Consider the following 27,425-nt stretch of genomic DNA (forward strand, 5'->3'; position numbering starts at 1 on the left):
GTCGTGTCTGTGTCAGACCCCGCTGTAGGAGGTGATACAGCATGGAGCAGATGTTCCAGGTTGACTGCAGTGTGTGCAGCGCTGCTGTGTGTTCTCCTGCTGAGCGTCGCTATACTGCAATCAGTGAAACTCAACAATATGACCGGAGAAAGAGACCAGTTGCAGATCAGGTATGACAACATGACCGAAGAAAGAGACCGGTTACAGAGCAGATATGACGGCATGACCAAAGAAAGAGACCGGTTACAGAGCAGGTATGGCAGCTTGAGTGCTGAGAGAGATAAACTGCAGAAGATGTTGAGTAAGTAGTCACATGTCCACCCAAGTCCACACCCTGGTCATGTCTTTGGTTTGTTTTCCTGATCTGTTCCTTGTTTTCTCTTGATTACTTTGTGCTTTTGTTGCCCTTTGTGTTGTCTTTTTGTCCATGTGTTTTATCCAGTCTTTGCTATCATTTGTTTGTACATTTTTCTGGTGCATTTCCTGATTTAGATTCTTACCCAGGAAGCAAATTTGTGTTTATGTTGGAACTCTGGATACAAGGTTGATTAAATTTGTTATTGGCTCGTTAGGCTCTGCCCAGAAAACAAATTCAGTATCTATTTTGGGTGCCACTTTGAGGACATTTTGAGGTAAATGGAGTCAAATTGAGTCAGATGGAAATAGGTGGAGTCAGATGGAGTTTTCACATTCCAGTCCAGGGATTTTCCATCTTCAGACACATGTACATGTAGCGTTAATTACTTTATGTAGCATGAGAAGATCACAGATAAAAAACTGCCATGATTCTTGATGAGTTAAACAAATATTCCCCTCTGCAGATTACGGCTTCCAGCAGTGTCTGAGATATTTCGTCAGAAACAGCATGAGCTGGAATAAGGCTAGACAGGAATGCAGATCGAAAGGAGCCGACCTTGTGATCATCAACAGCCGAGAAGAACAGGTCATCATTCTCATCTCTTAGCGATATACCAACTTTTCCACAACAGTTTTATTCTTTACATATTGCACTGTTGCTGTTACAGGAGTACCTCAGTCAGATGGTTACCGGTGAGGCTTGGATTGGTCTGAGTGACAGCGCTGAAGAAGGGAAGTGGATGTGGGTGGACAATACAAACATGACCACAGGGTAAATGCTCACCATGCAGATCTTATTCTCAGCTTTACTGTACATTTGAAGTAAACATGATTTTCTGACTCTGCATGTTTCCAGGTTCTGGTGGCAAGGAGAACCTAATGACTACGAGCAAAAGGAGGACTGCGCTTTAATCGGCAGCAAATTTGCCAAAGATAAAATTACAACATGGGCCGATTATCCCTGTGAAATGGAATTGCGTGCTATTTGTGAAATGAAGGCAAATGATTAGAGCAGAAATTTCCTCTAACTCAAACAATATCTGTATTTTGTTCATCTGTTTGTTATCCAGGGTCAAAGCCATGGTTTTAAGATAAATTCAGCTAGTTTTGTAAACATGTTGCAGGGCAGTGATGATTTATTTAAAGGAAATAATCTAAAATCAATAAAATTAAATTCTGCAAACCTAATGAAAGGAAAGAAGAAGAAAAGGGGGATAATGGCCATAACATGAAATGATAAAATGGTGAACTGATAAAGCCAGTCTCCCTTTTCACATGTTAGGCTCGCTTCAGGCCTTTTTGTACAAGACCTATGTAAATATACCAGATGTAGTTGAGATGGACAATTCTCTAAGACCTGGCAACCAAGCAGAAATTTCCTTTAACACAAGAATATCTGTATTTTGTTCATCTGTTTCTTTTCCAGGGTCAAATCCATGAGTTTAAGCTAAATTCAGCTAGTGTTGTAAAAATGTTGCAGGGCAGAGATGATATAATTATATTCTGCAAACCTCATGAAAAAAAAGGAGAAGGAAAAGGGGATAATGGCTATTCTGAACAATTAGATTTCCTGTGTCATCATCATGTATTACATTTAATTTCTGTGCTTTTGTAATTTCTACTTTTGGTGGCACTTCTGGTAGATGCTAAAAGACATTTGTTGCTATACACCTGTACTTTGCAATGACAATAAAGGTGTATTTTTGCTTGGTTTTCTCACTAGATTATGAATTGACATTACTGAGTTACGACGTTGGCTCAAACTGGATCATCGGCTTTTAAACTCTTTTTCCCAGAAGCGAAAAATTGAGTTTTTGATGTGTCCATGTTCAACACTGTATGTCTTCGTCATGTCCCCCTTCACAGTGGAGGTTAATATGAAGCTCATATGAAAGTAGACAGTTCAGCACTTGAAAATTTGTAGTGTTTCATACGTATTTCTGTTTTCCATAACCTACTAGGGGCAATGCAGTATATTTATAGAAAATTAGAACAAAAACAGTTACTTGGGAAAGGGGGGTTAATTAAAATGTTGTATTGACTACAAGTTTAGTTGAATTCCCTAAAACAAGTTTTTCAGTTTAGTTTTTAGTTTTCAAAAATAAATAAATAAACAAACAAATAAATAAATGAATACATATATATATATATATATATATATATATATATATATATATATATATATATATATATATATATATATATACATATATATATATACACAAGCAATCTGTCAAGCAGTTTAGCTCAAAAGTCTTAAAGTGAGAAAACATGAAAACTCTCGTGTGTGTGTGTGTGTGTGTGTGTGAATATTTTAGTACTTTTATAGAAGTTATCAAGCTAATGTTTTGGTTAAATCTGTGCCAAATGATTTAGATCTGGAAAACAGGACGTCTTTGTTTAACTAAATACAAACTCACTCATTAACACAGATCATTGTTAGCATTGTATTTGCTGCTCAAAGTTTATATTTTCTGTCACAAAGGATAGCTGTGTTGATTGTAACTATTCCCACTAGAGGGCACTCATGTATATAAGCACTCGCTCATTTTGCTAACTTTTGCTAACTTTTGATTAGTTTAATTTGTATGATTTTATATTCTGATGATTTTTATAATGCTTATTGTGACTTCTACACTCAACTGTTGTTTATTTGAGAAGATTGATTCTTCCTAAAGAGTTTTGTTTGTTTTATTTCATTTCCTCCTTGTTATGTATGTCACTTCCTGTTTGCCATCAACATGCAAAGGATGCGATGGTGTTATCACAGGGATTAAGTTGGGTTTCTTTATGTATCTAAGCCATCCAAGAAAGGAACTTTAAGACATAAACCCCCCTCTTAGTTCACAAGCAGGCAAAAGTGGTATTTAAATGTGTTTTTGTTCATGCACGAGTTTAAGGTCGTTTTTGTGTTATATGTAACTCAGTGTATGATTCATGTTTGTTATTTGTTCTGTTTGTTTAGGGGCGGGGGGGAGGAAATGAATGGAGGGAAGGAAGGAAGGAAAGAAAAGTGACTTTAATCTACTTTTATGTTTGTATTGGTTTTAAATCTGTTTAATCCAATTTATGAATCTGTAAATATTCACACCCCAGTTCAGTAAGTCCAGCTCAGTAAAGCGTGTACACTTTTCCCTGGACATCTCCTAAAAGTGTCCTCAAATGGCCCCATTCCAAAATAACCTTACAGGAGCCAATCAAACAAGAGAAAATCTTGCAATAATATAAAGCAGCACCTTCACTTACAGAAATAAACACAAACCCCAAACCATAGCAGCACACAGCATTTAAAGAAAGATTTTCTACTTTATTTGTTTTTATTTTATCAAAAACATATTTTTTTATTATTGCCTCTATTTCTCTCACAAAGAAAGTTTTACTCCTCCACACTAAAAACATACCGAATGGTAAAATAAGAGAGGAATCAAGTCATTTGGATTATTTTCAGTCAAGTGGCTGCAACATTTCAGTAGACTGGACTTATCTGATATCAGAAGATTTGGGTTATCAGTGACAGAGAAATCAATCCAGCATGTTTTCTTTGTTTCATATCAAATTTTCACAGTCAAGAAAACCTCCATCTCCTTCTGCACCATGTTAGCTAACAATTTATTCAGTCTTGTATCAAAAGAAGCAACTGGCTTCTTCAACAATTTTAATTCTTAAATTCTTTATAGTAAGCTATGAAATGTGTCACGCTCACATGCCCTTTGTATCCGGGACATGATAACTTGGAAGAAGTGAGCAAGCAGTGGAAGTGAAAACAGTGTCACTCTGATGAACATGTAACCAGAAAAACTGGCAAGTTCTCGCTAGACAATGGACTCCTTCAAGTACCGTTGGCAGTTCCAGCTTGACCATGTTTGGCTTGGAGATCTTCAGTGGATCTTTCAGTGTGTCTGAAGAATCGGACAGCATGAACTGCAAAGCCCCTGGATCCAACTTCTCCCAGGTCTTATAGAACATCTCAAAGTCTTTCTCTCATAAAACCTCGCTGCTCTCCTCCGTTGCCACGTTCTTTTTTCACGTAGGCGAAGTCGGACATGTCGAAGATGGAGAAGAGAAACATGATTAAAAAGAGGAGGAGGCCGATGTTGAAGAGGGCAGGGAGTGACATCATCAGGGGAAACAGCAGCATTCAGATAGTTTTAGATGATATCTGCCAGGACTAAACCTGTACACAAGTTGTTAAGAACAGATCAGTGGCTGAGAAGTGATTGTGTATGTGCATTTTCTTAATAGTGTTATATATTTAAATGCAAACAATATTAATGAACCTGATTTAATGAAAGATTTAATGTGTAAAAATCGCTGGGGGAAAACATGAAACTCTCTCTTCTGTTAAAGGAAGTATGTGGGTTGGGGCGTTTCTATCTAAAAGTGCAAAATAAACGTACACAGTGACATATATGTGCAAAACCAAACAACAGAAGGGCAGGTGTTAAATTTGTGTTTGTTTGTTTTGCAATTAACAATTTCAAAAATGATGTCATTTATGTAAATAAATAATTTTTATTTGGTCAGTGATTTAGCATCTCAGCTAATCAGAACGCAAATCAGGGAAAAGTGTTCAGCATGAGAAAATGATACGATTAAGGGCTTTTCACACTAGAAATAGTTCCCATGGGTCCTAGTAAACATTGGGTAAAGGGACTCCTGGGTTGTGTAGTTTGAGGTTTCACACCACTCGTACTTTACCAGCCAATTAATTGTGGCTGGAACAGGAAGCTGGTACAAGGTAGCGATGGAACTGAACAGGAAATGTGTTGAGCACGTGACACATACATCACACACGTGACACATACATCACACACATTACAAATACATCACACACATGCAACAAAAGTTCGCCAAAGCTGGAAGAGAGCATTTACAAAGAAATGCTAATCCTCTAGAGGAAGTTTAGTAAATCAAGCTGCATTTTGCTCAAAAGAAAGTGTTAATTTCCTCTATGTCTGCAGACATCCTGCAGTCTGTACACTAATAACCTCACTGATGATACCTGTGCAGCCAGCAGAGACAACATGACACACACCACAGTGTTAGATTAGTGTGATATCTACACCCAAGTTGCACTTCCTCCATCCGCTTAAATATATCACTGACGTACACACACACACACACACACACTCACACACACACACACACACACACACGCACACACACACACACACACACACACACACACACTCATGCTATCTACATGATAGTTGTATAATGTAGTGTAGACTTCAAGACCGCTGTAATTTTAAATTCTACCAGGTCTATAGGAGAATATTTATATATAGGAGAACACACACTTGTAACCCAGGATTACCTCAGAGATCAGAACAGACAGGAGTTTAGATATGCGTAATATGCGTTCAAGAGATGATGGTTCAACAGAATGCGAATACGCAAATTGGGAGAAACCCCGGAATACCAGGAACGTAGACAAGCAGGATCCTCAATGCTCAGGTGCAGTATACACACACACACATATATGACACGGCTGTGCTTATGAATGTCATGAAATGATGATAGGTTTTATTACATATACAGCACGGCACTGTTGAATTCTCCATCCTGATTGGTCAGAAGATGTGGATTTGTATTATATAGAAAAACCTAATCATCATAATAGTTAACATTTATTGAACATTTATTGAATTCCTGTTTAAAATAAACATGAAAAAACAGACAACTTCAACACAAACAAATAGAATTGATGTCTACTTTATTTCATACAGAAAGAAAAGAAACATTTATTGAAGGAGTGTCAGGTTAAAGACCTCAACACAAAACTTCAGTTTTAGTGTTTTCCAGGTTTTGGAGTTTAGAAAAGAAATTTCATAATCATCATGTGCAGGTGACTTGATCACTCCTCAATGCCATTTTTCATAGTGTTATGATGAAAGACGATATGAAACATGATTGTTCACAGTAAAAATGCATGATTTTATTACAAAGTCTCAAAAGCTCCTTTTTTGGTTTTATTTGCTTCAATTGAGATCTTAAAGAAAAGAGAGAGAGATGCTATAACAGGAAAACAAAGTGTTTTTTTTTATTATGCTTAACCTTCACCTTCATATAAGGAAGAAAATCAGCTTCAGCCTCATCTGCATGACAGATACTGTGGTTCTAAACCATTTCCCTTCTTTGTACCATTCATGTGGTCATCTTTTTTTGGCACAGGATGGCCAACACACTGCTACCACTCTCCTCAAGTTTTTTTGCTTGTAGTTATGAAGATAGACTGAAAATAAAACAAAAAGGCAGACCAAAACCTAACACATTAATTCTGAACTCAGACACCCATAAAGGGAGAGTAGTCTTCGATTACATGGAGCATCTGCAATTCGATTATTTGGAGCATCTGCAATACAATTTGTAACGTGTTCCACATCAGTCACAACAAACCAAAAAGAGAAAGTCGTTTCTTCTGTAGTTTTAATCTGGAATTAATCGGTCAAATCCGCTGTGGTATACCACCTCAGTGTGGATCAGTTTCCTGTAACAGCATGCCCCAAAATTCACTCTCAATTCATATGAGAAGTTTGGGTCTACGTCAGGTCCAAGGGCAGTTAAAGGCTGTTTAACACTGGACAGTAAAGGCAGCATGGATTTTAACACACTGAATTAAAGTGTCAGTGTGTGCTTCCTGTTTAAAATAAACATGAAAAAACAGACAACTTCAACACAAACAAATAGAATTGATGTCTACTTTATTTCATACAGAAAGAAAAGAAACAGCCTTCAGTTGTCACATATACATTACTGCACAGTGAAATTCTTTCTTCACATATCCCATCCTTGGAGGTTGGAGTCAGAACACAGGGTTAGCCATGAAACAGCACCCCTGGAGCAGAGAGGGTTAATGGCCTTGCTCAAGGGCCCAACCATGGCAACTTGGTGATACTGGGGCTTGAACCTCCAATCCTCTGGTAAATGACCCAGAGCCTTAACCACTTGAGCCACCATAGTGGAAAATACAAAATAAATACATAAATATAATAGAATAAATAAAATGAATTAAAAAATAACATACTATTGCCAGCAGTTATTAAATGTTTAAAACTACAAGTATAGTTTAAGTTGAAGATTAATGCTGTCATATAATGTTAAATTATTATATACTTTTATCTTTAACAGAGTGCATATGTGTGGGAGGTAAAATGTGGGTGACGGTGATGGGTGACGAGGTGATGGGTGACGGGGTGATGGGTGACGGGGTGATGGGTGACGGGGTGATGGGTGACGGGGTGATGGGTGACGGGGTGATGGGTGACGAGGTGATGGGTGACGGGGTGATGGGTGACGAGGTGATGGGTGACGGGGTGATGGGTGACGAGGGGATGATGGGTGACGGGGTGATGGGTGACGGGGTGATGGGTGACGAGGTGATGGGTGACGGGGTGATGGGTGACGGGGTGATGGGTGACGAGGTGATGGGTGACGGGGTGATGGGTGACGGGGTGATGGGTGACGAGGTGATGGGTGACGGGGTGATGGGTGACGAGGTGATGGGTGACGGGGTGATGGGTGACGAGGTGATGGGTGACGAGGTGACAGGGTGACGAGGTGATGGGTGACGGGGTGATGGGTGACGAGGTGATGGGTGACGAGGTGATGGGTGACGGGGTGATGGGTGACGGGGTGATGGGTGACGGGGTGATGGGTGACGAGGTGATGGGTGACGAGGTGATGGGTGACGGGGTGATGGGTGACGGGGTGATGGGTGACGGGGTGATGGGTGACGAGGTGATGGGTGACGGGGTGATGGGTGACAAGGTGATGGGTGATGGGTGACAGGGTGATGGGTGACGAGGTGATGGGTGACGGGGTGATGGGTGACGAGGTGATGTGTGACGGGGTGATGGGTGACGAGGGGATGATTGGTGACGGGGTGATGGGTGACAGGGTGATGGGTGACAGGGTGATGGGTGACGAGGTGATGGGTGATGGGTGACCAGGTGATGGGTGATGAGGTGATGGGTGACAGGGTGATGGGTGACGGGGTGATGGGTGACGAGGTGATGTGTGACGGGGTGATGGGTGACGAGGGGATGATTGGTGACGGGGTGATGGGTGACAGGGTGACGGGGTGATGGGTGACGGGGTGATGGGTGACGGGGTGATGGGTGACGAGGTGATGGGTGACGGGGTGATGGGTGACAAGGTGATGGGTGATGGGTGACAGGGTGATGGGTGACGAGGTGATGGGTGACGGGGTGATGGGTGACGAGGTGATGGGTGACGGGGTGATGGGTGATGGGTGACGGTGTGATGGGTGACGGGGTGATGGGTGACGGGGTGATGGGTGACAGGGTGATGGGTGACGGGGTGATGGGTGATGAGGTGATGGGTGACGGGGTGATGGGTGACGGGGTGATGGGTGACGGGGTGATGGGTGACGGGGTGATGGGTGACGGGGTGATGGGTGACGAGGTGATGGGTGATGGGTGACGAGGTGATGGGTGACGGGGTGATGGGTGACGGGGTGATGGGTGACGGGGTGATGGGTGACGAGGTGATGGGTGACGGGGTGATGGGTGACGGGGTGATGGGTGACGGGGTGATGGGTGATGAGGTGCTGGGTGATGGGTGATGGGTGACGAGGTGATGGGTGACGGGGTGATGGGTGACGAGGTGATGGGTGAGGGGGTGATGGGTGACGGGGTGATGGGTGAAGGGGTGGTTGTGAGACAGGGCTGACAGAGGTGTTCGAGGGTGGTGAGCCGTCTTTTGTGGTTTGAGCACAAAAACTGCTCTGGTCATCTGAGTGACACCAAAGTCTGCGACTCGTCCTTCATCTTCTTCTTATCATTGTAGAATCAGTGTCACCCAGATGAGGTTGGGTTCCTTTTTGGGTCTGGTTCTTCTGAAGTTTTTTCCTCATATCATCTCAGGGAGTTTTTCCTTCACCACCATCATTAATTAGGGATAAATTTAAAAATAAAAATAAACTTTTAAAAAGTTTTATTCTGAATTTTAATATTTCTGTAAAGCTGCTTTGTGACATCCATTGTTAAAAGCTCTATAGAAATAAAATTGTTACACTTAAAGAGAGATGTTGAGGAAATATAAAAGCTTGTACAGGGTCTCATTAGTGATTTAATTCTCATCTCACCCGGGACCTCCTGTCTTCTCTGGGACATTTTATATGTGCTCACGTGTCTAAAAGTGCTGTTTCTGTGTCAAATCCTACTGTAGGAGGCGATACAGCATGGAGCAGATGTTCCAGGTTGATGGCAGTGTGTGCAGCGCTGCTGTGTGTTCTCCTGCTGAGCATCGCTATACTGCAATCAATAAAACTCAACAACATGACCGAGGAAAGAGACCGGTTGCAGTTCAGTTATGACAGCATGACCTCAAGGAGAGACCAGCTTCATGCTGAGAGAGATAAACTGCAGAAGATGTTGAGTAAGTAGTCACATGTTCACCCAAGTCTACACCCTGGTCATGTCTTTGGTTTGTTTTCCTGATCTGTTCCTTGTTTTCTCTTGATTACTGTGTGATTTTTACTCTTTTTGTTCAGGAGTTTTACCCAGTCTTGCCTCCCATTTGTTTGTACATTTTTTGATGCATTTCCTGATTTAGCCAGGAAGCAGATTTTTCTGTATCTGTGTTGGAACTCTGGATACAAAGTTGATCTTTTCGTCCTAACCTTGCAAATGTTGACCAAACAGCAGCCAAAGGAACATTTTTCGTAACGTTTCATAATGTTTTAAATTAGTTTATTGTTGGCTCGTTAGGCTCTGTCCAGAAAACAAATTCAGTATCTATTTTGAGTGACACATTGAGCTTTACAGAGACTGATGACAAAATGGATCACTGTGAGTGGACTTCAATCTAAACAGCATGTGAAGCACCAAAATAGACCAGGAAATCTAGCTGAATTCATTCCGTTCAGTCGATGACTGGGCTAGCATTAATCATCTATCATTGCCACGGCACACTGGCTGATGGATGATGGAGGATCACTATGAGCAGAACTCTGACCAATGAGAGGCCAGTTTACTGACCTGTGACTTGAGTGAAAATAACGCATTTAACTGCTCATTTAATGTGAACTGAGCCAAGAAAAAAATGCAATGTTGTAACAATTAAGTTCCCCTTTTTAAAACAAATGACAGATGCAAAGCTCTCTAAAAACACCCCTAGACAACAGGGAAAATGAAAAAATGAGCCTTGTTTCTGTCTATAATTGTACTATTGCCCTCTGCAGATGATATCATCCAGCAGCGTCTGAGATACTTCACCACAAAGCGCATGGGCTGGAACGAGGCAAGACGGGAATGCAGATCAAGAGGAGCCGACCTTGTGATCATCAACAACCAAAAAGAACAGGTCATTATTCTTGTCTTTTAGTGATATTCCAACTTTTTGTCATTAGTTTAATTCCTTATGTACCATCCAGTCAAAAAGCTTTTATTGTCATTTCAACCACATATATCTGACACAGTACATAGTTAAATGAAACAACATTTCTCCAGGACCCTGGTGCTACATAGACTACATGCAACATATAATTACAAAACAGAAACAACGCAGAGCTAAGGACAGAAGTTTGTCCAAGCTACATAAAGTGCAACTAAGTGCAAACAGTGCAAAGACATGACAGTGCAGAAACAGAAAGTACAAAAAACACAAGACAGGACACATAGAGCCAAAAAAACATGTGCAACCAAACAAAATGGAATGTGCAAACAAGAAAAGATTTTCGTACTGTTGCTGTTACAGGAGTACCTCAGTCAGATGTGTATTGGTGAGGCTTGGATTGGTCTCAGTGACAGTGCTGAAGAGGGGAAGTGGACGTGGGTGGATGGTACAAAAATAACCACGGGGTAAATGCTCACCATCTTATTTTATTCTTCATCAGATCTTATTTTTAGCTTTACTGTATGTTTAAAGTAAACATGATGTTCTGATGTTCTGCATGTTTCCAGGTTCTGGTGGCAAGGAGAACCTAATAACTATGATGGGATTGAGGACTGTGCTGCAACTGGCAGCAAATTTGCTAAAGCTGAAGTTATGACATGGGCTGATTATCCCTGTGAAACTGAATTAAATGCAATTTGTGAAAAGAAGGCAAATGATTAGAGCAGAAATCTCTTTTAACTAAAAAATATCATATGTATTTTGTTAATCTTATCCAGGGTCAAGGCCATGGTTTTAAACCAAAATCAGCTAGTTTTGTAAAAATGTTGCAAAGCAGTGATGTTTTTTTAAGGAAATAATCTGAAATTGAAAAAGTCAGTCTCTCTTTTTACGTATTAGGCTAGCTTCAGGCCTTTTTGTGCACAAGACCTACAGTATGTAATTGTGCCAGTTGTAGTTGCGATGGACATTTTCTGAGATCTGGCAACCATGTTCTTCAAACACACTGCAAATCCAAGTACAATTTTTAATTTTAAATTTCAGTGCTTTTTCAGTTTCAATTATTTGCACTTGTTGCTATGTATTATGCAGTGACAAGTCATATCTATCTATCTATCTATCTATCTATCTATCTATCTATCTATCTATCTATCTATCTATCTATCTAATTTTGCTTGGTTTTCTCAATAAATGATGAATTGATATTACTGAGTTACGACATTGGCTCTAACTAGATCATTTGCTTTTAAACTCTTTTTCTCGAGGCCAGAGTTATTGTTCTCAGAGTTATTGTTACGTGTTCAGCATTGTATGTCTTTGTCATGTCCCACTCCACAGTGGTAGTTAATATGAAGCTCATATGAAAGTAGACACTCAGCCAGTGGCGGACTGGGACAATAATTCAGGCCGGGAATTTGACTCCACCTTTGCTGCTGCCGTCACTGCCACCCTATTCATGTAATCCACCAGACTGCTAATCTTGTAGGCTAACCCTATTAGCTGAAACAGGTAGACTACCAGACCAATTATAAATAGGCCTAAATGAACCCTCAGAAACTCACTAGAAATACACCATCTATACTACTACACCACAGAGAAATATAAAATTGACTTATAGTTTTACACAGATACACATTCTTACACAAACTTAACAAAAGCTATGACAGTGTAAATAACGGATAACAATGTTCACTCAATGGCATATGTACAGACCAGTAAGAGTAAATAGTAAGAAAAGATGCTGTAAAATGCTCTTTTAAAACTTCCATCGTTATATATTTTTTAAAAATATATTTTGTGATCATCATTAGCTTGCAGTAGATGATCACAAATCTATGATTTCTTATTACATAAAAATCTTGATCCACTAACACTAGCACTTTCTATTCTGTCTACTTATTATTCTTTTTATTTAAAGAATAACATGCTACATGCACTGCTACAGAACTATTACCTACCTCTGGAAATAGCCAATTAGGCAGTGCGTCGCTGACGTTGGGTCATGTGGCGATGTCATTTTCACTCAGCGATTTCTTGATTTGTAGATTAAGCGGCCCATAGACTCATTCCTAGCGGCAGCAGGCCAGAACAACCATCAGGCCACCAGGAAATGTCCTGGTGCTCCCGATGCCCAGTCCACCCCTGCACTCAGCACTTTTGTAGCGTTTTATAAATATTTCTGTTTTTCCATAGCCTACTGTGGCGTTAGTCGCTTGGATTAATAACACAAATCGCTAGGCATCTCGCTAAACAATGCACAACACTTTATTAAAGAAAACGTGCAGGGCTACAAACCGGAAGAATGGTTCTGTTGTTCACATTGTACATGCGCAGTAGCCAATTAAGTTAGCTTAAACAATTCCACTACACATGACACCTACTAGGGGCAATATATTCATAGAAATATAGAACAAAAATAGTTTGTTTTTTCATGTGAATGTTTCTATTATCAAAACAGATCAAACCCATTTCTGGACACCCCAAGTGTTTGTTATTAAGCAGCTAAAATTTTAAGCCATTATCTTCAAACACTAAAATTCTGTGTAAGGTTACCCAACAGAGGGAAAAACACATGTCTCACACTGCAAGCCAACAGAGTCCTGATTCATTTTATATAAGTCCATTTTCATTCCACCGACAGACTGGGACACCAGTGTACTGGGGAACGGAGTTAATTTAGACGTTGTATTGACCTAGAATTCCCTAAAGCAAGTACTAGTTTTCTGAAATAAATGAATAAAGAAAGAAAGAAAGAAAGAAAGAAAGAAAGAAAGAAAGAAAGAAAGAAAGAAAGAAAGAAAGAAAGAAAGAAAGAAACTCAAAAGCCTGAAGGTGAGAAAACATGAAATATCTCGTGTTTAAATCTTCAGTAAAATCGTCATTGATAAAATGTAGTTAATTTACTAGAAATTTCAATCTACCAAGTAAGCCAAGTTATTCTTGAGCTTCTTTTGATTACTTTAATTAAAGTAAATTGATCCAAAGCTAGAAAACATGTGCACCTAATGTGTTTTTGAGAGTGGAAAGTTCAGGAGCAAATAATGGAAAAGGAAAAAAACCTTTACGATAAAGTATTTAAATAGATCTGCATTGATCAACTTTTAAAAATTCTTAACAATATTTCTAATAAACTTTTTAAAGTTCCTGACTCAGTCAGCTTCATGAGATGAGACACTTAACCTCCAGGAGGCTTTTTAACATTCTCAAACAAGAAACAATTAAATTAAGTTAAATTCAACTAAATGAAAGCTACATTCGTCCACATCCATGTCTGGTGTCGCAAATCCGCATGTTTGGGAAGGCAGGAGGAAACCGAAGAACCCAGAGGGATCCCACAAAGGGAGAACCTGCACAGAAACACCACACAGATTGAAGCAGGGTGTCTGAAGCTGTCAGGCAGTAATGCTACATTATAACTTTGCTATCAATTAGTCCAGGTCCAGGTTATAAAACCGGATATGGATGTGCGGAGAGAACCAACCCACTGAAGCACAAATACCCTGGAGGAGAAAAACCCCAAGCCAGAGTGCTAGGCAAGGTGATACAGTATGCTTGAGTAAGCCTTAATCCTTAGAGGCAAAGCCACACATTGTGCCTTGTAGAAGATTACCAGCACAAGGTGCTGCTTGGAGACCGGGTTGCATTTGTTGTGACTGCCAAAGCAGATGAAAAGGGAAGAGGTCTTACACCATGTGCTCTAGCAATGGGCATAAGTACACTGATGCTGAACTGGGCACAGCAGGTGCAGTCTCTCCTGCTCACTCACTTTTCTGACTCATAGGGCAAAGGGCAGAAGACCTGCAGAAAGGACGGTTTACCAGCCATAATGGGTCTTTTCAGGAACATATCCCACCCTGAGATGCAGGCCAGCCTTGACCATGCCAGAAGCAGACTCTAGGCTCACCATCTTTCCTAATCTTTTATATATATCTTGTTTTTGCCTAGTCTAGGAAGAAGGAACAAACAATCAACACAAACATAGACAGAGCACTTCTTGTAGACGCAGAAGCTGGAATGACGTATATGCCCTTTTATGGTCTTGCTGGCATGCTCCACTTCGTCACATGATGTACCAGAGCAAACAAATTGGTGTGATTTAACACAGACTTTCAGAAACAACTTCTGCAGTGAAGCCTTCCTCGAAAGGGAACTACTCTGACCATGTTTCTTCACTGATCTTAATTATAGAGGAACTTCAAACTCCTCTTTGGACCTCGACCTCAAGGGCTGCTCTACATGGCCCGTAAAGCATGGAAGGAACAGCCCTCACTATACCATTCCCTGGTGGGCTACATCCAAGAAATGCAGGAGCGGATTGACAAAGTCACCCACCTTGTTTGGGCGGACATGAAGGCAGCTCAACGGGACCAACAACAGACGTATAATCTGCCGAATTCGCAGACATCTTTTCCTCAACTCCTGGCCTTGCCCACTCCGTCCACCATGAGATCAAGCCACCTGAGGGAGGTCCTGGGAGCCTCAACTGCACCCGTGTGCTGCAGAACCCTCTCTTGGCATGGTCCTTACCCAATCCTTTGTAGGGGAGGAGTACCCAGCCCTCTACCTGAGTCAGAAGCTGAGCCCTGGCGAGAGGTACTACGCCACAGTGGGGTTCTTCCTTTCAATGGATGTCCAAAGCTAAGGATATTAATGACTCTGTGATTTTTGATGCTGCAGGATTTCTTGTTTCAGCTCCCACTGCTCTTCACTGAGCTGGGGCCCATCATGGGAAACCTGATGTAGTTTCCTGACATCACGCATTGTGGGCCCTACATCCAGCAGTAGTAGGCTTGGAGCACAGGCTCCGCACACTACTATGTTTTGGACAGCCAAGGAGCACATGTTTAAGACCAGAGTGTAAGACCACCTTGTTCTGCAGAAGTACACTTGTCGGATGTTTATCTAAAACTGTGTTGAACAGTATAGTTAAGATGTGAGCTCCAACACACACACAACGTTATGGTACCATAGACAGAAAAAATCCCGGGTATTATTGTTTTGTTTTTTTTGTGTGTGTGTGTGTGTGTGTGAATATGGTTGGCTTGTTTCAAAACCCTAAGGGAGGCTCTAAGTTCTTAGAATATTGTTTAATAATAAATGTTCTGATGTTTTACTCCATGTACAGGTTATGTCTCTGTGCAATATTATACCACGAACAACCTAGTTATTGTCATAACATAATGCTCAGTAATTTGTGTTCACATTAGCAGCCTAGCTACATCTATAACATGTGAACCAGGCCTCTCGGCTCCAAGCCATAGACAAACTAGTTAATTATAGTGTTCTTTCAAATACGTCTTTAAGTTATAGTACACAACAATTCATTTTTCATGCACTGTGTGTCTTCTAAATATTGATGATATAGAGGGTATTACACTTGAGACAAAGGTGATTGAGTGGGTGGGCTACATGAATGTCTTATTATAAATATGTGTTGTGTGGCTGCTGTATGTATGAGTACTGCTGTCTACATAAAGAATTGCCTTTAAGGTACAATAAAGTTAAGTAAGTAAGTGAGTTTGTATTTGTGGTAGGCTCTCTGTATGACCCAGCACCTCAGTCATGAGAGCCAGCAGGATGTCCAGGCAGTGGATCCTTTCCCCAGGGACCATCAGCAGGTCCATGGCGATCAGCTTGACTGTGTTGGGCTTATAGGGATCTTCAGCAGATCTTTCAGTTTGTCATAGAAATTGGACAGCATGCTGTATTCGATGAAGCGTCCGGATTGAACTTCTCCCAGGTCTTGTACAACACCTCGAACTCTCCATGCATGAAGACTTGCTGCTCTCCTCAGTGTTCCCACAGTGAAGTTCTCCAGAATGATGGTGATGTAGATGTTCACCACCACCAGGAATGACATCACAATTTAGCTGCAAAAGAAGACCATTCCCACAGTGTCCCCTCATACCCATGCTGCTATTTTTCAACATCCGGGTCACAGTCAGTTTGCTGTCGAGGTTTGGGGACAGACGCCCATCACATCCGGCATATATCATGATCATAAACAGACATATGATACTATTCCCAAAGATCTTGAAATTAAACATGATGTCGATGCCTGTTTTTTATTCACATAGCCAAGGTTGGACATGCCAAAGATGGAGAACATGATTAAAACAAAAAAGAAAAGCAGGGAGTGACATTATCAGGGCAAACAGCAGCGTTCAGATGCCTTTAGCACCTCAGCTCAGACGCAGAACACGGCCGAATAGTGTTATATATTTAAATGCAAAAAATATTCATGATCCTGATTTAATGATGGCTTGAATGTGTAAACATTGGTGAGGGAAAATATGAGCACATCACACATATATCACACACATTACAAATACATCACACACATCCAACAAACGTTTGCCAAAGTTGGAAGAGATTGTGAACGGGAAATCTGTGTGCATTTACAAAGAAATGCCAATCCTCAAAAAAAAGTTTAGTAAGTAAATTTTAGGGACATCATGCAGTCTGCACATTCATAAACTCATTAATGACACTTGTGCAGCCGGCAGAGACAACACAACACACACCACAGTGTTAGACTAGTGTGATATCTATACCTAGTGTGATATCTATACCCAAGTTGCACTTCCTCCATCAGCTGTTTAAATGTCACACACACACTCATGCCATCTATAACATGACAACTGGATAATGTAGTGTAGACTTTAAGACCGCTGTAATTTCAAATTCTACCAGTTCTTTAGGAGAATACTTCACACACACTCGAGTGTAACACAGGATTACCTCAGAGATAAGGATCAAGGATAACTTTTTACATACAAGAACTTGGAAGATTCTATCACAGTTCCTTGAATTCTCTATCCTGATTGGACAGAATGTGTGTACTGTATTTGTCCTCTATAGAACTTAATTCAATATTCTATAAAAATTACTTATCATTAGTATAATGAAGTTGTTTGTAAAGAGATGTTTGTTTAACATTTATAGAAGAAGTCTCAAATTAAAGTGCTTTGGAACAATCAAAACTTCAGATGTGTTTGGAAAAACTCCTCAATGCCATTTTCACATCTTTATGATGGAAGATGATATGAAATATGATCGTTCACATTAAAAATGTATGATTTGATTACAAAGTGTAAAAAGCTCCTATTTTTTTTTCAATTGAGATTTTAAAAGAGAGAGAGAGAGAGAGAGAGAGAGAGAGAGATGCAACAAACAGGAAACCAAAGTGTTATTCTTTAATTATGCTTCACCTTCACCTCCATATAAGGAAGAAACCTTGAGAAGACACAGACCCAAAAGATCTCAGCCTCATCTGGATGACCCCAGACAATAAATACATTGATATAATACAAAATAAATACATAAATCAATAAAAATTAAATAACAAAAACATACTACTGCCACCAGATTTTAAATGATTAAAACTACAAGTCTAGCTTAAGTTGAAGATTAATTTTGTCATATAACAATTAATTATTATATAATTTTATCATATAAGCACACAGTGTGCATATGCGTGGGAGGTGCAACACAATCAACCCTAACACACCACAAACATACAATAAAATCATGTGATAAGGTAACAAAGGGTGATGGGGGTAACAGAGATGATGGGATGACGGGGTGACGGGGGTGAGTTGTATGTACACACAGTGAATATGTAGTTTATGTGATCAAATTATATAATAATTCATTATTATATTACAAAATTAATCTTCACCTTAAGACTGAAAGCTAGACTTGTAGTTTTAAACATGCTTTTGTGATATGGGCAAAAAAAATTGCTCTGCTCGTCTGGGTGACCCCAAAGTCTGTCTCATCCTTCTTCTTCACATTATCATTGTATAATCACACTGTCACCCAGATGAGGTTGGGTTCCCGTTGGGGTCTGGTTCTTCTCAAGGTTCTACCTCATATCATCTCAGGGAGTTTTTCCTTCGTCACTATCACTCATTAGGGATAAAATGTAAAAAGAAAAAAAAATGTTTAATAAATTTTTTAAATAAAGGAAGGAAGGAAATGAAAGCAAGGAAGGAAAGAAGGAAATGAAAGGAAGAAAGGAAAGAAAAGTGATTTTTATGTTTGTATTGATTTTAAATCTGTTTAATCCAATTTATGAATCTGTAAATATTCACACCCCAGTTCAGTAAGTCCAGCTCAGTAAAGCGTGTACACTTTTCCCTGGACATCTCCTAAAAGTGTCCTCAAATGGCCCCATTCCAAAATAACCTTACAGGAGCCAATCAAACAAGAGAAAGTCTAGCAATAATATAAAGCATATTTATTTGAATAAACTTTTTTTGTTCATAATAAATAAGCTCAATTAATTAAATTTATCGAAAATTAAAGATATTACATGTTTGTTATATATTTTTAAGTATTCAATGCTTACAGTTTTTAATTCCCTAAAAATAAAATTTTCATTAATTAAAAGTAAAAAAAACTTAAGAAATATTACCTCAAAATTTACATTCAATAACAAAATCTCATTCTTAAACATTAGAAATGAAGAGACTTTTCAACTCCATATGCAGAAGCAAATGTTTTACTTTGCAATAGGAATTCAATATTTCAATCAAAAGGAGCATTCAATCTTCACATCTTGTCATTAGCTTTTGAAAAAAATAAAAAATAAATAAAGTGACACAATATGTAGAAATTCTGGAAATATACAACAGAATAGTTTTCTGCCCTTAAACAAAAATAAATACACATGAACACAAAAAAATCGGTTTTCTGAAAACTTTGAAAACCTGAGCTCAGTTACAATATACCGTGACTGTATTAGTCAAAACAAGTGAAATAATAATCGATGAGTAAAAATCTCTTACTCAGTTTTTTTTTCCTGTGTCATGGAATACTTCAAAACTTCTATATTTCAAATCTTCAAATATTTAAACAGAACATTGCCATATTAGTCACAACTGGAAAAAAGAAAAAGAAAGAAAGAAAATGAAGTGTACAGGGATCGTACATTCACATCTCTTACTCCTTTATCAGTAGATCATTTTTAAGGCTTAGCAATCGGGGTGTTAGTGGCTTTGCGTCGTCTAAGCCCAGTAACACTTTCTGAATGAAGTTGAAGGTGTGAGTCAGCTCTTTTGGATAATCCAGATGTAATGCATATAGCATACCAAATATCAAAAGAAAAGCATCAGACATCCTGGAAATGTCCCTCAGAATAATGTCACCTTCCAGCACAATAGCCATCCCAGCAGGGTCAAACTGAACAGTGGACCTTGAGTCTCCATTCACCATGCTTAGAAGAGCTACAGCTGAATCTGCAATGTCTGGCTCTTCCATCTCCTCAGTCTAAAAAAACATGAGGGAACTTCATGAACATAAGCAGATAAATAATTTTATAAGTCATATGAGATATATAAAACCTACATTCCACGTCTTGAAAAAGACAGAGTCATCTTCACGCAAGTAAACAGGGAGAGCTCGAAGTGCAGCTGTGCGTCTGTTATTGATATCAAAGTGCTCCTGTAAAATAAGTATTAGAGGTGCAAAAGAACAGAGAAAAAGTAGTGATAAAGGACAGGTGACAATGGGAAATACATTTAAAGTGACACAATTCAAAGCTTGCAGTGTTTCCTTATGAAGTGAAACTTGTGACCATTAACATACTATGATTGTAATTAACATTTAAATTTACCAGAAGATCATAGGCATTAAATATGCTTCTCAATGCTTCTGCTATCTTGCCAGTGCGGGCAGCCTTCTGCCTGTAGACGAGGAGTATGTTTGTCCAGCTCTGCATAGAACCTGTTCTTCAAGTTGATATTCGTTATTCTATGAAATTCTGCAGAAATCTGCAAGCAAGCATAGAGACAAAACAATTCTTATACGGGCATATCACCATTTCATGAGTTTTCAAATGCCCTCTTAAATGGCCGAAGAGAGTTTTCTCTGAAAAAGGTTGCTTGCACCCACATAAAGGACATTTGTACACCAGCTGGACTCCTGGACATGCATGCATCTTATCCTTCTCATTATGAAATCGTGATACATGAATTTTCAGTGCACTGAATGAAACAAATGTGCAAATGCATGAGTCACAGAGACAAGGTAAAGGGCTAAGCTTTGAAAAATGGCTGTGTTGCAAGCCACAATGCCTAAGTAACTGTGCTCGGGTAAGTGACGAGTAATCACATAACTTGCATTTCCAATCCATCATTCAAATCCAAATCATGAAAATGACCAGAGACAAGAACACAATAAGTTATGCCAACCTCAGAAATCAGCTGGAGTTTTATCATTTGCTTTTGGTCGTTAGCAATATATATTCACCGACAAATTTTAATTTTACTCAGTATGCTCTGGCCTTACAACCCGAACATAAATTAATATAATGTCAAAGATATACAAAAACGAGGTACATTTGGCATGATTACAACTAATTTAATTCCAAACATCGGTAAAAGTAGGAGTGAACAAAATCATTGACCTTTTTTTCCTGGAACTGAAAAGCTTCAAGACAAGTAACCGCGAGAACCAACAGGGCCACAGTGTCAGCAAATATAACACGTCTACCCCTAAATCATGGTTAAATTTAGTTCACCCACAATACACAGCTAACAAAAATAACATTACAACATGTAAACTGTTCCTGATAATACAAATAATCTAGGTCTATTAGTAAGAATGTTTTGTAAAGTAATTACCAGATTATAACTGCTAAACCACCCGCAGCAACCACGGAAACGATGGCCAATATTATTTCCAGAGAAACGTGTTGAGGCAATGACTCCTGCAGGACCGACCGTTAAAAAAATGGCGGGATTCCAAATTCAAATACGCGTGCGCGCGTTTTTTTGTAAATCCGCTGTTAATTATAGTACTTTATGTAAAACAATAAATAATCTGACACGGCACGATAGTCTAAATGTTTCTCTCTTTCTATAGTACTATAGAGATTTTTTACCTATATGTTTTAAAATTTAAATAAATTGCATTTGCAATTCAAGACTCTTCTTCTTCGCATTATTTTATTAAATAGAATGCCATAATGCAACCCGTGGATTAAAGACAATTATTCTCTGTTTTTAATAATAATAATAATAATAATAATAATAATAATAATAATAATAATAATAATAACAAGTCTGGTAATGAGATTACATCATTTCGAAGTTATAATTAAAATTTTTGAGTTGAATGACTTCAGCTATTTTATTTGCGTTATTGGAGGTCAAAACACTTAAAAGTTTTGAGATGAATGAACTGTTAAACAATTTTAAGTACAATTAACTTATTTTTAAAGAGTTCGTTATACTGTTAGGGAATACAGTGTAAAATAAGAGAGGAATCAAGTCATTTGGATTATTTTCAGTCAAGTGGCTGCAACATTTCAGTAGACTGGACTTATCTGATATCAGAAGATTTGGGTTATCAGTGACAGAGAAATCAATCCAGCGTGTTTTCTTTGTTTCATATCAAATTTTCACAGTCAAGGAAACCTCCATCTCCTTCTGCACCATGTTAGCTAACAATTTATTCAGTCTTGTATCAAAAGTATCGAAAAGTCCCGTGCTACTTTTTTTACGCTACATTTTTTGTTGTTAAAGAACTCATGCAACTGGCTTCTTCACCAATTTTAGTTCTTAACTTCTTTATAGTAAGCTATAAAATGTGTCACGCTCACATGCCCTTTGTATCCGGGACATGATAACTTGGAAGAAGTGAGCAAGCAGTGGAAGTGAAAACAGTGTCACTCTGATGAACATGTAACCAGAAAAACTGGCAAGTTCTCGCTAGACAAAGTACCATCGGCAGGTCCATGGCGATCAGCTTGACCATGTTGGGCTTGGAGATCTTCAGTGGATCTTTCAGTGTGTCTGAAGAATCGGACAGCATGAACTGCAAAGCCCCTGGATCCAACTTCTCCCAGGTCTTATAGAACATCTCAAAGTCTTTCTCTCATAAAAGCTCGCTGCTCTCCTCCGTTGCCATGATCTAAAGTTGGACATGCCGAAGATGGAGAAGAAAAACATGATTAAAAAGAGGAGGAGGCCGATGTTGAAGAGGGCAGGAAGCGACATCATCAAGAGAAAAAGCGTTCTGATGCCTTTAGCACCTCGGCTCAGACGCGGAACGTGAGTCAGATGACATGGAAAAGTGTAGATGACACAAAACACTTTAGATGATATCTGCCAGGACTAAGCCTGTAAACAAGTTGTTAAGAACAGATCAGTGGCTGAGAAGTGATTGTGTATGCATTATCTTAATAGTGTAACATATTTAAATGCAAACAATATTCAGGATCCATGTAAAAATAGGCTCAGGAAACATGAAACTCTCTTTTCTGTTTACGTGGATTGGGGCATTTCTACCTAAAAGTGCAAAAGACACATAAACAGAAACATAGATACACTATATTGCCAAAAGTATTCGCTGACCCATCCAAATAATCAGAATCAGGTGTTCCAATCACTTCCATGGCCACAGGTGTATAAAATCAAGCACCTAGGCATGCAGACTGTTTTTACAAACATTTGTGAAAGAATGGGTCGCTCTCAGGAGCTCAGTGAATTCCAGCGTGGAACTGTGATAGGATGCCACCTGTGCTACAAATCCAGTCGTGAAATTTCCTCGCTCCTAAATATTCCACAGTCAACTGTCAGCTGTATTATAAGAACGTGGAAGTGTTTGGGAACGACAGAAACTCAGCCACGAAGTGGTAGGCCACGTAAACTGACGGAGCGGGGTCAGCGGATGCTGAGGCGCATAGTGCGAAGAGGTCGCCAACTTTCTGCAGAGTCAATCGCTACAGACCTCCAAACTTCATGTGGCCTTCAGATTAGCTCAAGAACAGTGCGCAGAGAGCTTCATGGAATGGGTTTCCATGGCCGAGCAGCTGCATCCAAGCCATACATCACCAAGTGCAATGCAAAGCGTCGGATGCAGTGGTGTAAAGCACGCCGCCACTGGACTCTAGAGCAGTGGAGACGCGTTCTCTGGAGTGACGAATCGCGCTTCTCCATCTGGCAATCTGATGGACGAGTCTGGGTTTGGCGGTTGCCAGGAGAACGGTACTTGTCTGACTGCATTGTGCCAAGTGTAAAGTTTGGTGGAGGGGGGATTATGGTGTGGGGTTGTTTTTCAGGAGCTGGGCTCGGCCCCTTAGTTCCAGTGAAAGGAACTCTGAATGCTTCAGCATACCAAGACATTTTGGACAATTCCATGCTCCCAACTTTGTGGGAACAGTTTGGAGCTGGCCCCTTCCTCTTCCAACATGACTGTGCACCAGTGCACAAAGCAAGGTCCATAAAGACATGGATGACAGAGTCTGGTGTGGATGAACTTGACTGGCCTGCACAGAGTCCTGACTTCAACCCAATAGAAGACCTTTGGGATGAATTAGAGCGGAGACTGAGAGCCAGGCCTTCTCGTCCAACATCAGTGTGTGACCTCACAAATGCGCTTCTGGAAGAATGGTCAAAAATTCCCATGAACACACTCCTTAACCTTGTGGACAGCCTTCCCAGAAGAGTTGAAGCTGTTATAGCTGCAAAGGGTGGACCGACGTCATATTGAACCCTATGGATTAGGAATGGGATGTCACTTAAGTTCATATGCGAGTCAAGGCAGGTGAGCGAATACTTTTGGCAATATAGTGTATGTACAAATCAATACAACAGAAGGGCAGGTGTTAAATTTGTGTTGGTTTGTTTTGTAATTAAAAATAATTGTATTGCAAATTTGTAAATGTCATTTATGTAAATAATAAGGTTTTTTTTCACATTCACTGTATTTAATCTGATATAATATTTGGTCAGTGATTTGGCATCTAGGTAAATCAGAACGTATCAGTCTAGCAATGCTGAGATGTGAGGGAAAAGTGTTCAGCATGAGAAAATGATACGATTAAGGGCTTTTCACACGAGAAATAGTACCTATGGGTCCTAGTAAACATTGGGTAAAGGGACTCCTGGGTTGTGTAGTTTGAGGTTTCACACCACTCGTATTTAACAGCCAATTAATTGTGGCTGGAACAGGAAGCTGGTACAAGGTAGCGATGGAACAGGAAATGTGGCGAGCACATTACAAATACATCACACACATGCAACAAAAATTTGCAATTTGTTGGAAGAGACGACTCTGCGTTTACACAGAAATGCTAATCCTCTAGAGGAAGTTTTGTAAGTAAATCAAGCTGCATTTTGCTCAAAAGAAAGTGTTAATTTCCTCTATGTCTGCAGACATCCTGCAGTCTGCACACTAATAACCTCAATAATGACACCTGTACAGCCAGCAGAGACAACATGACACACACCACAGTGTTAGATTAGTGTGATATCTACACCCAAGTTGCACTTCCTCCATCCGCTGCTTAAATTTATCACTGACGTACACACACACACACACACACGTCATCTATAACATGACAACTGGATAATGTAGTGTAGACTTTAAGACCGCTGTAATTTTAAATTCTACCAGGTCTATAGGAGAATATTTCACACACACTCGAGTGTAACACGATTACTGCAGAGATCAGAACAGACAGGAGATTAGATATGCAGAACAGTTCCAGAGATGATGTTTCAATGGAATGTGAATACGCAAATTGGGAGAATCCCGGAATTTCTGGGAACATAAACAGGCAGAAACCTCAACGCTCAGGTGCAGTATACATACTTAAACACACACACACACACACACAACATGGCTGTGCTTATGAGTGCCGTGACACAAGGATAACTTTTTACATATAAGAACTTGGAAGATTCTATCACAGTGCCTTGAATTCTCTATCCTGATTGGACAGAATCTGTGTATTTGTCCTCTATAGAATTTAATTCTATATTCAATATATGGATATATATAGATATTTGAATATGAAATATCAATTGAAACCCTTTTTTGGGTTTCAAGTGAGTTTTCAAAGAGAGTGAGAGAGAGAGAGAGAGAGAGAGAGAGAGAGAGAGAGAGAGAGAGAGATGCTATAACAGGACACCAAACTGTTCTTAAATTATGCTTCACCTTCACCTCCATATAAGGAAGAAACCTTGAGAGGAAACAGACTCGAAAGATATCAGCCTCATCTGGATGACCCCAGACAGTTTGGTTCTAAACCATTTCCCTTTGTATCAAGATGCCACCTTTGTGGTTTCTACAATTTACCATAATCTTAATCTACATAATCTACAATTTACCATAATCTTCTTTAATCTCTTGACACTGTTCATGTGAGGCCATCTTTAGCAGAATAGCTCTGCACAAGATGGGCAACACACTGCTAACACTGTCCCCAAGTCTTCTTTGTCATTTTGAGGATAGACTGAAAGTGAAACAAAAAGGCAGACCAAAACATTACTTAAGACATTACTTCCAAACTCAGGCACCAATAAAGGTCTGTCTTTAGCTGACTTGATAGAGTAGAATTTATTGGCTGCATGCATTGTTAGTCTTCAATTATGTGGAGCATCTGCAATACACTTCCCTGCAAATGACCAATATGGGACAAAATTCTAGTGCCCATGTGTATACAGTATTTCCACTATGTCAAGTCTAAGGGCAGTTAAGGTTTTTTTTTTTTTCACACCGGACACATAGGCAGAGCAGAAGCAGCATGGACATAAACACGCTGAATTAAAGTGTCAGTGTGTCGTTCCTCTGGTCAAAATAATCATGAAAAATGAGCAATTTCAGCACAAACGAATGGAATTGACCACTGTATTTCATAAAGCAGTTAACATATGACTTTCAGCACTATGGAAAACACAAAATAAATACACTGATATAATACAAAATAAATACTTTGATATAATACAAAATAAATAGATAAATATAATAAAATTAATAAAAAATATAATTAATAAACATACTATTTGGAGCAGTTTTTGAATGATTAAAACTACAAGTCTAGCTTAAGTTGAAGATTAATTTTGTCATATAACGATCAATTATTATATAAATTTATCATATAAGCACAGTGTATGGGAGGTGAAGCACAATCAACCCTAATACACCACAAACATACAACAAAAGCATGTGATGGGGTGATGGGGTGAAGAGGTGATGGGGTGACAGGGCTGATGAAGGTTTCAGTGTGGTTAATATCATGTACACATACACTACTCACAAAAAGTTAAGGATATTTGGTTTTGGGTGAGATTTCTGGAAAATGTAAAAAGTTCACACTACAGTGATATTATATCATGAAAGTAGGGCATTTAAGTAGAAGCATACAATGGATTAATGATGTTATTCAGGTAGTATTGGCTTGTCACTGTACCATTCACAAGATGTGGGGCAGTTCTGTATTGAGTAGACACACCTGCCCAGACTGTAACCACCACAACAGTGGCTGATGCATAGCGCTCTCCTTGACGTCTCCAACATCGTCGGCGGCCATCATTTCTGCTCGACGTGAATCGACTTTCATCAGAGAACAGCACTGAGGCCCACTGGTCCCTCGTCCAGTGTAACGATGACGCCTGTGCCTGGTGGTGTGGTCAGGTACCCTTGCAGGTCATCTAGCACGCAGACCACGCTGATGTAAACGGTTTTGAATGGTCTGACGTGACACTTGGGTGCCTCTCACCTCCCTTAAATGTACCTGGAGTTGAGTGGCATTCATCATTCGGTTCCACAGGGCACTGTTCACAATGAAGCGGTCATCAACGTGGGATGTGGCCAAAGGATGTCCACTTCTATGCCTTTCTGTGACTCTTCCAGTCTCCAGTCTCCAGTAAAGGTTATAGTGCATTTTAGGTGCATCCTGAAATTTCACCCGAAAG

At 39.6% G+C, this 27,425-nt stretch overlaps 2 protein-coding genes and 1 pseudogene across 2 annotated transcripts; 2 read left to right on the forward strand and 1 right to left on the reverse strand.

Moving 5' to 3' along the window:
* The first annotated feature begins 222 nt into the window (after nt 1-222).
* LOC131362455 (C-type lectin domain family 4 member E-like) lies at nt 223-1,862 on the forward strand. Its single transcript, XM_058404460.1, has 4 exons — nt 223-301; nt 822-943; nt 1,026-1,129; nt 1,214-1,862. Exons 1-4 carry the CDS (start codon nt 223-225, stop codon nt 1,365-1,367), a joined length of 459 nt encoding a protein of 152 aa, XP_058260443.1. The 3' UTR covers nt 1,368-1,862.
* A 3,642-nt stretch (nt 1,863-5,504) lies between these two features.
* LOC131362827 (CD209 antigen-like protein C) lies at nt 5,505-11,871 on the forward strand. The gene is made up of 5 exons (XM_058405120.1): nt 5,505-5,814; nt 9,550-9,759; nt 10,565-10,686; nt 11,080-11,183; nt 11,286-11,871. Exons 1-5 carry the CDS (start codon nt 5,706-5,708, stop codon nt 11,437-11,439), a joined length of 699 nt encoding a protein of 232 aa, XP_058261103.1. The 5' UTR covers nt 5,505-5,705; the 3' UTR covers nt 11,440-11,871.
* Nucleotides 11,872-16,217: 4,346 nt separating this feature from the next.
* Nucleotides 16,218-22,721, reverse strand: LOC131362456 (sodium channel protein type 4 subunit alpha B-like; annotated as a pseudogene).
* Between the last annotated feature and the right edge of the window lie 4,704 nt (nt 22,722-27,425).

The sequence above is a fragment of the Hemibagrus wyckioides genome, linkage group LG12 (genome assembly GCF_019097595.1).
Source record: "Hemibagrus wyckioides isolate EC202008001 linkage group LG12, SWU_Hwy_1.0, whole genome shotgun sequence".
NCBI lineage: Eukaryota > Metazoa > Chordata > Actinopteri > Siluriformes > Bagridae > Hemibagrus > Hemibagrus wyckioides.

Excerpts from the sequence above, each read along its gene's own strand:
- LOC131362455 (XM_058404460.1), top strand. The coding sequence starts at position 223 with ATGACCAAAGAAAGAGACCGGTTACAGAGCAGGTATGGCAGCTTGAGT. Across the intron at positions 944-1,025 it reads TCAACAGCCGAGAAGAACAG|GAGTACCTCAGTCAGATGGT; the intron begins GTCATCATTCTC and ends TTGCTGTTACAG. Across the intron at positions 1,130-1,213 it reads AATACAAACATGACCACAGG|GTTCTGGTGGCAAGGAGAAC; the intron begins GTAAATGCTCAC and ends GCATGTTTCCAG.
- LOC131362827 (XM_058405120.1), top strand. The coding sequence starts at position 5,706 with ATGCGTAATATGCGTTCAAGAGATGATGGTTCAACAGAATGCGAATAC. Across the intron at positions 5,815-9,549 it reads GCAGGATCCTCAATGCTCAG|GAGGCGATACAGCATGGAGC; the intron begins GTGCAGTATACA and ends ATCCTACTGTAG. Across the intron at positions 11,184-11,285 it reads GGTACAAAAATAACCACGGG|GTTCTGGTGGCAAGGAGAAC; the intron begins GTAAATGCTCAC and ends GCATGTTTCCAG.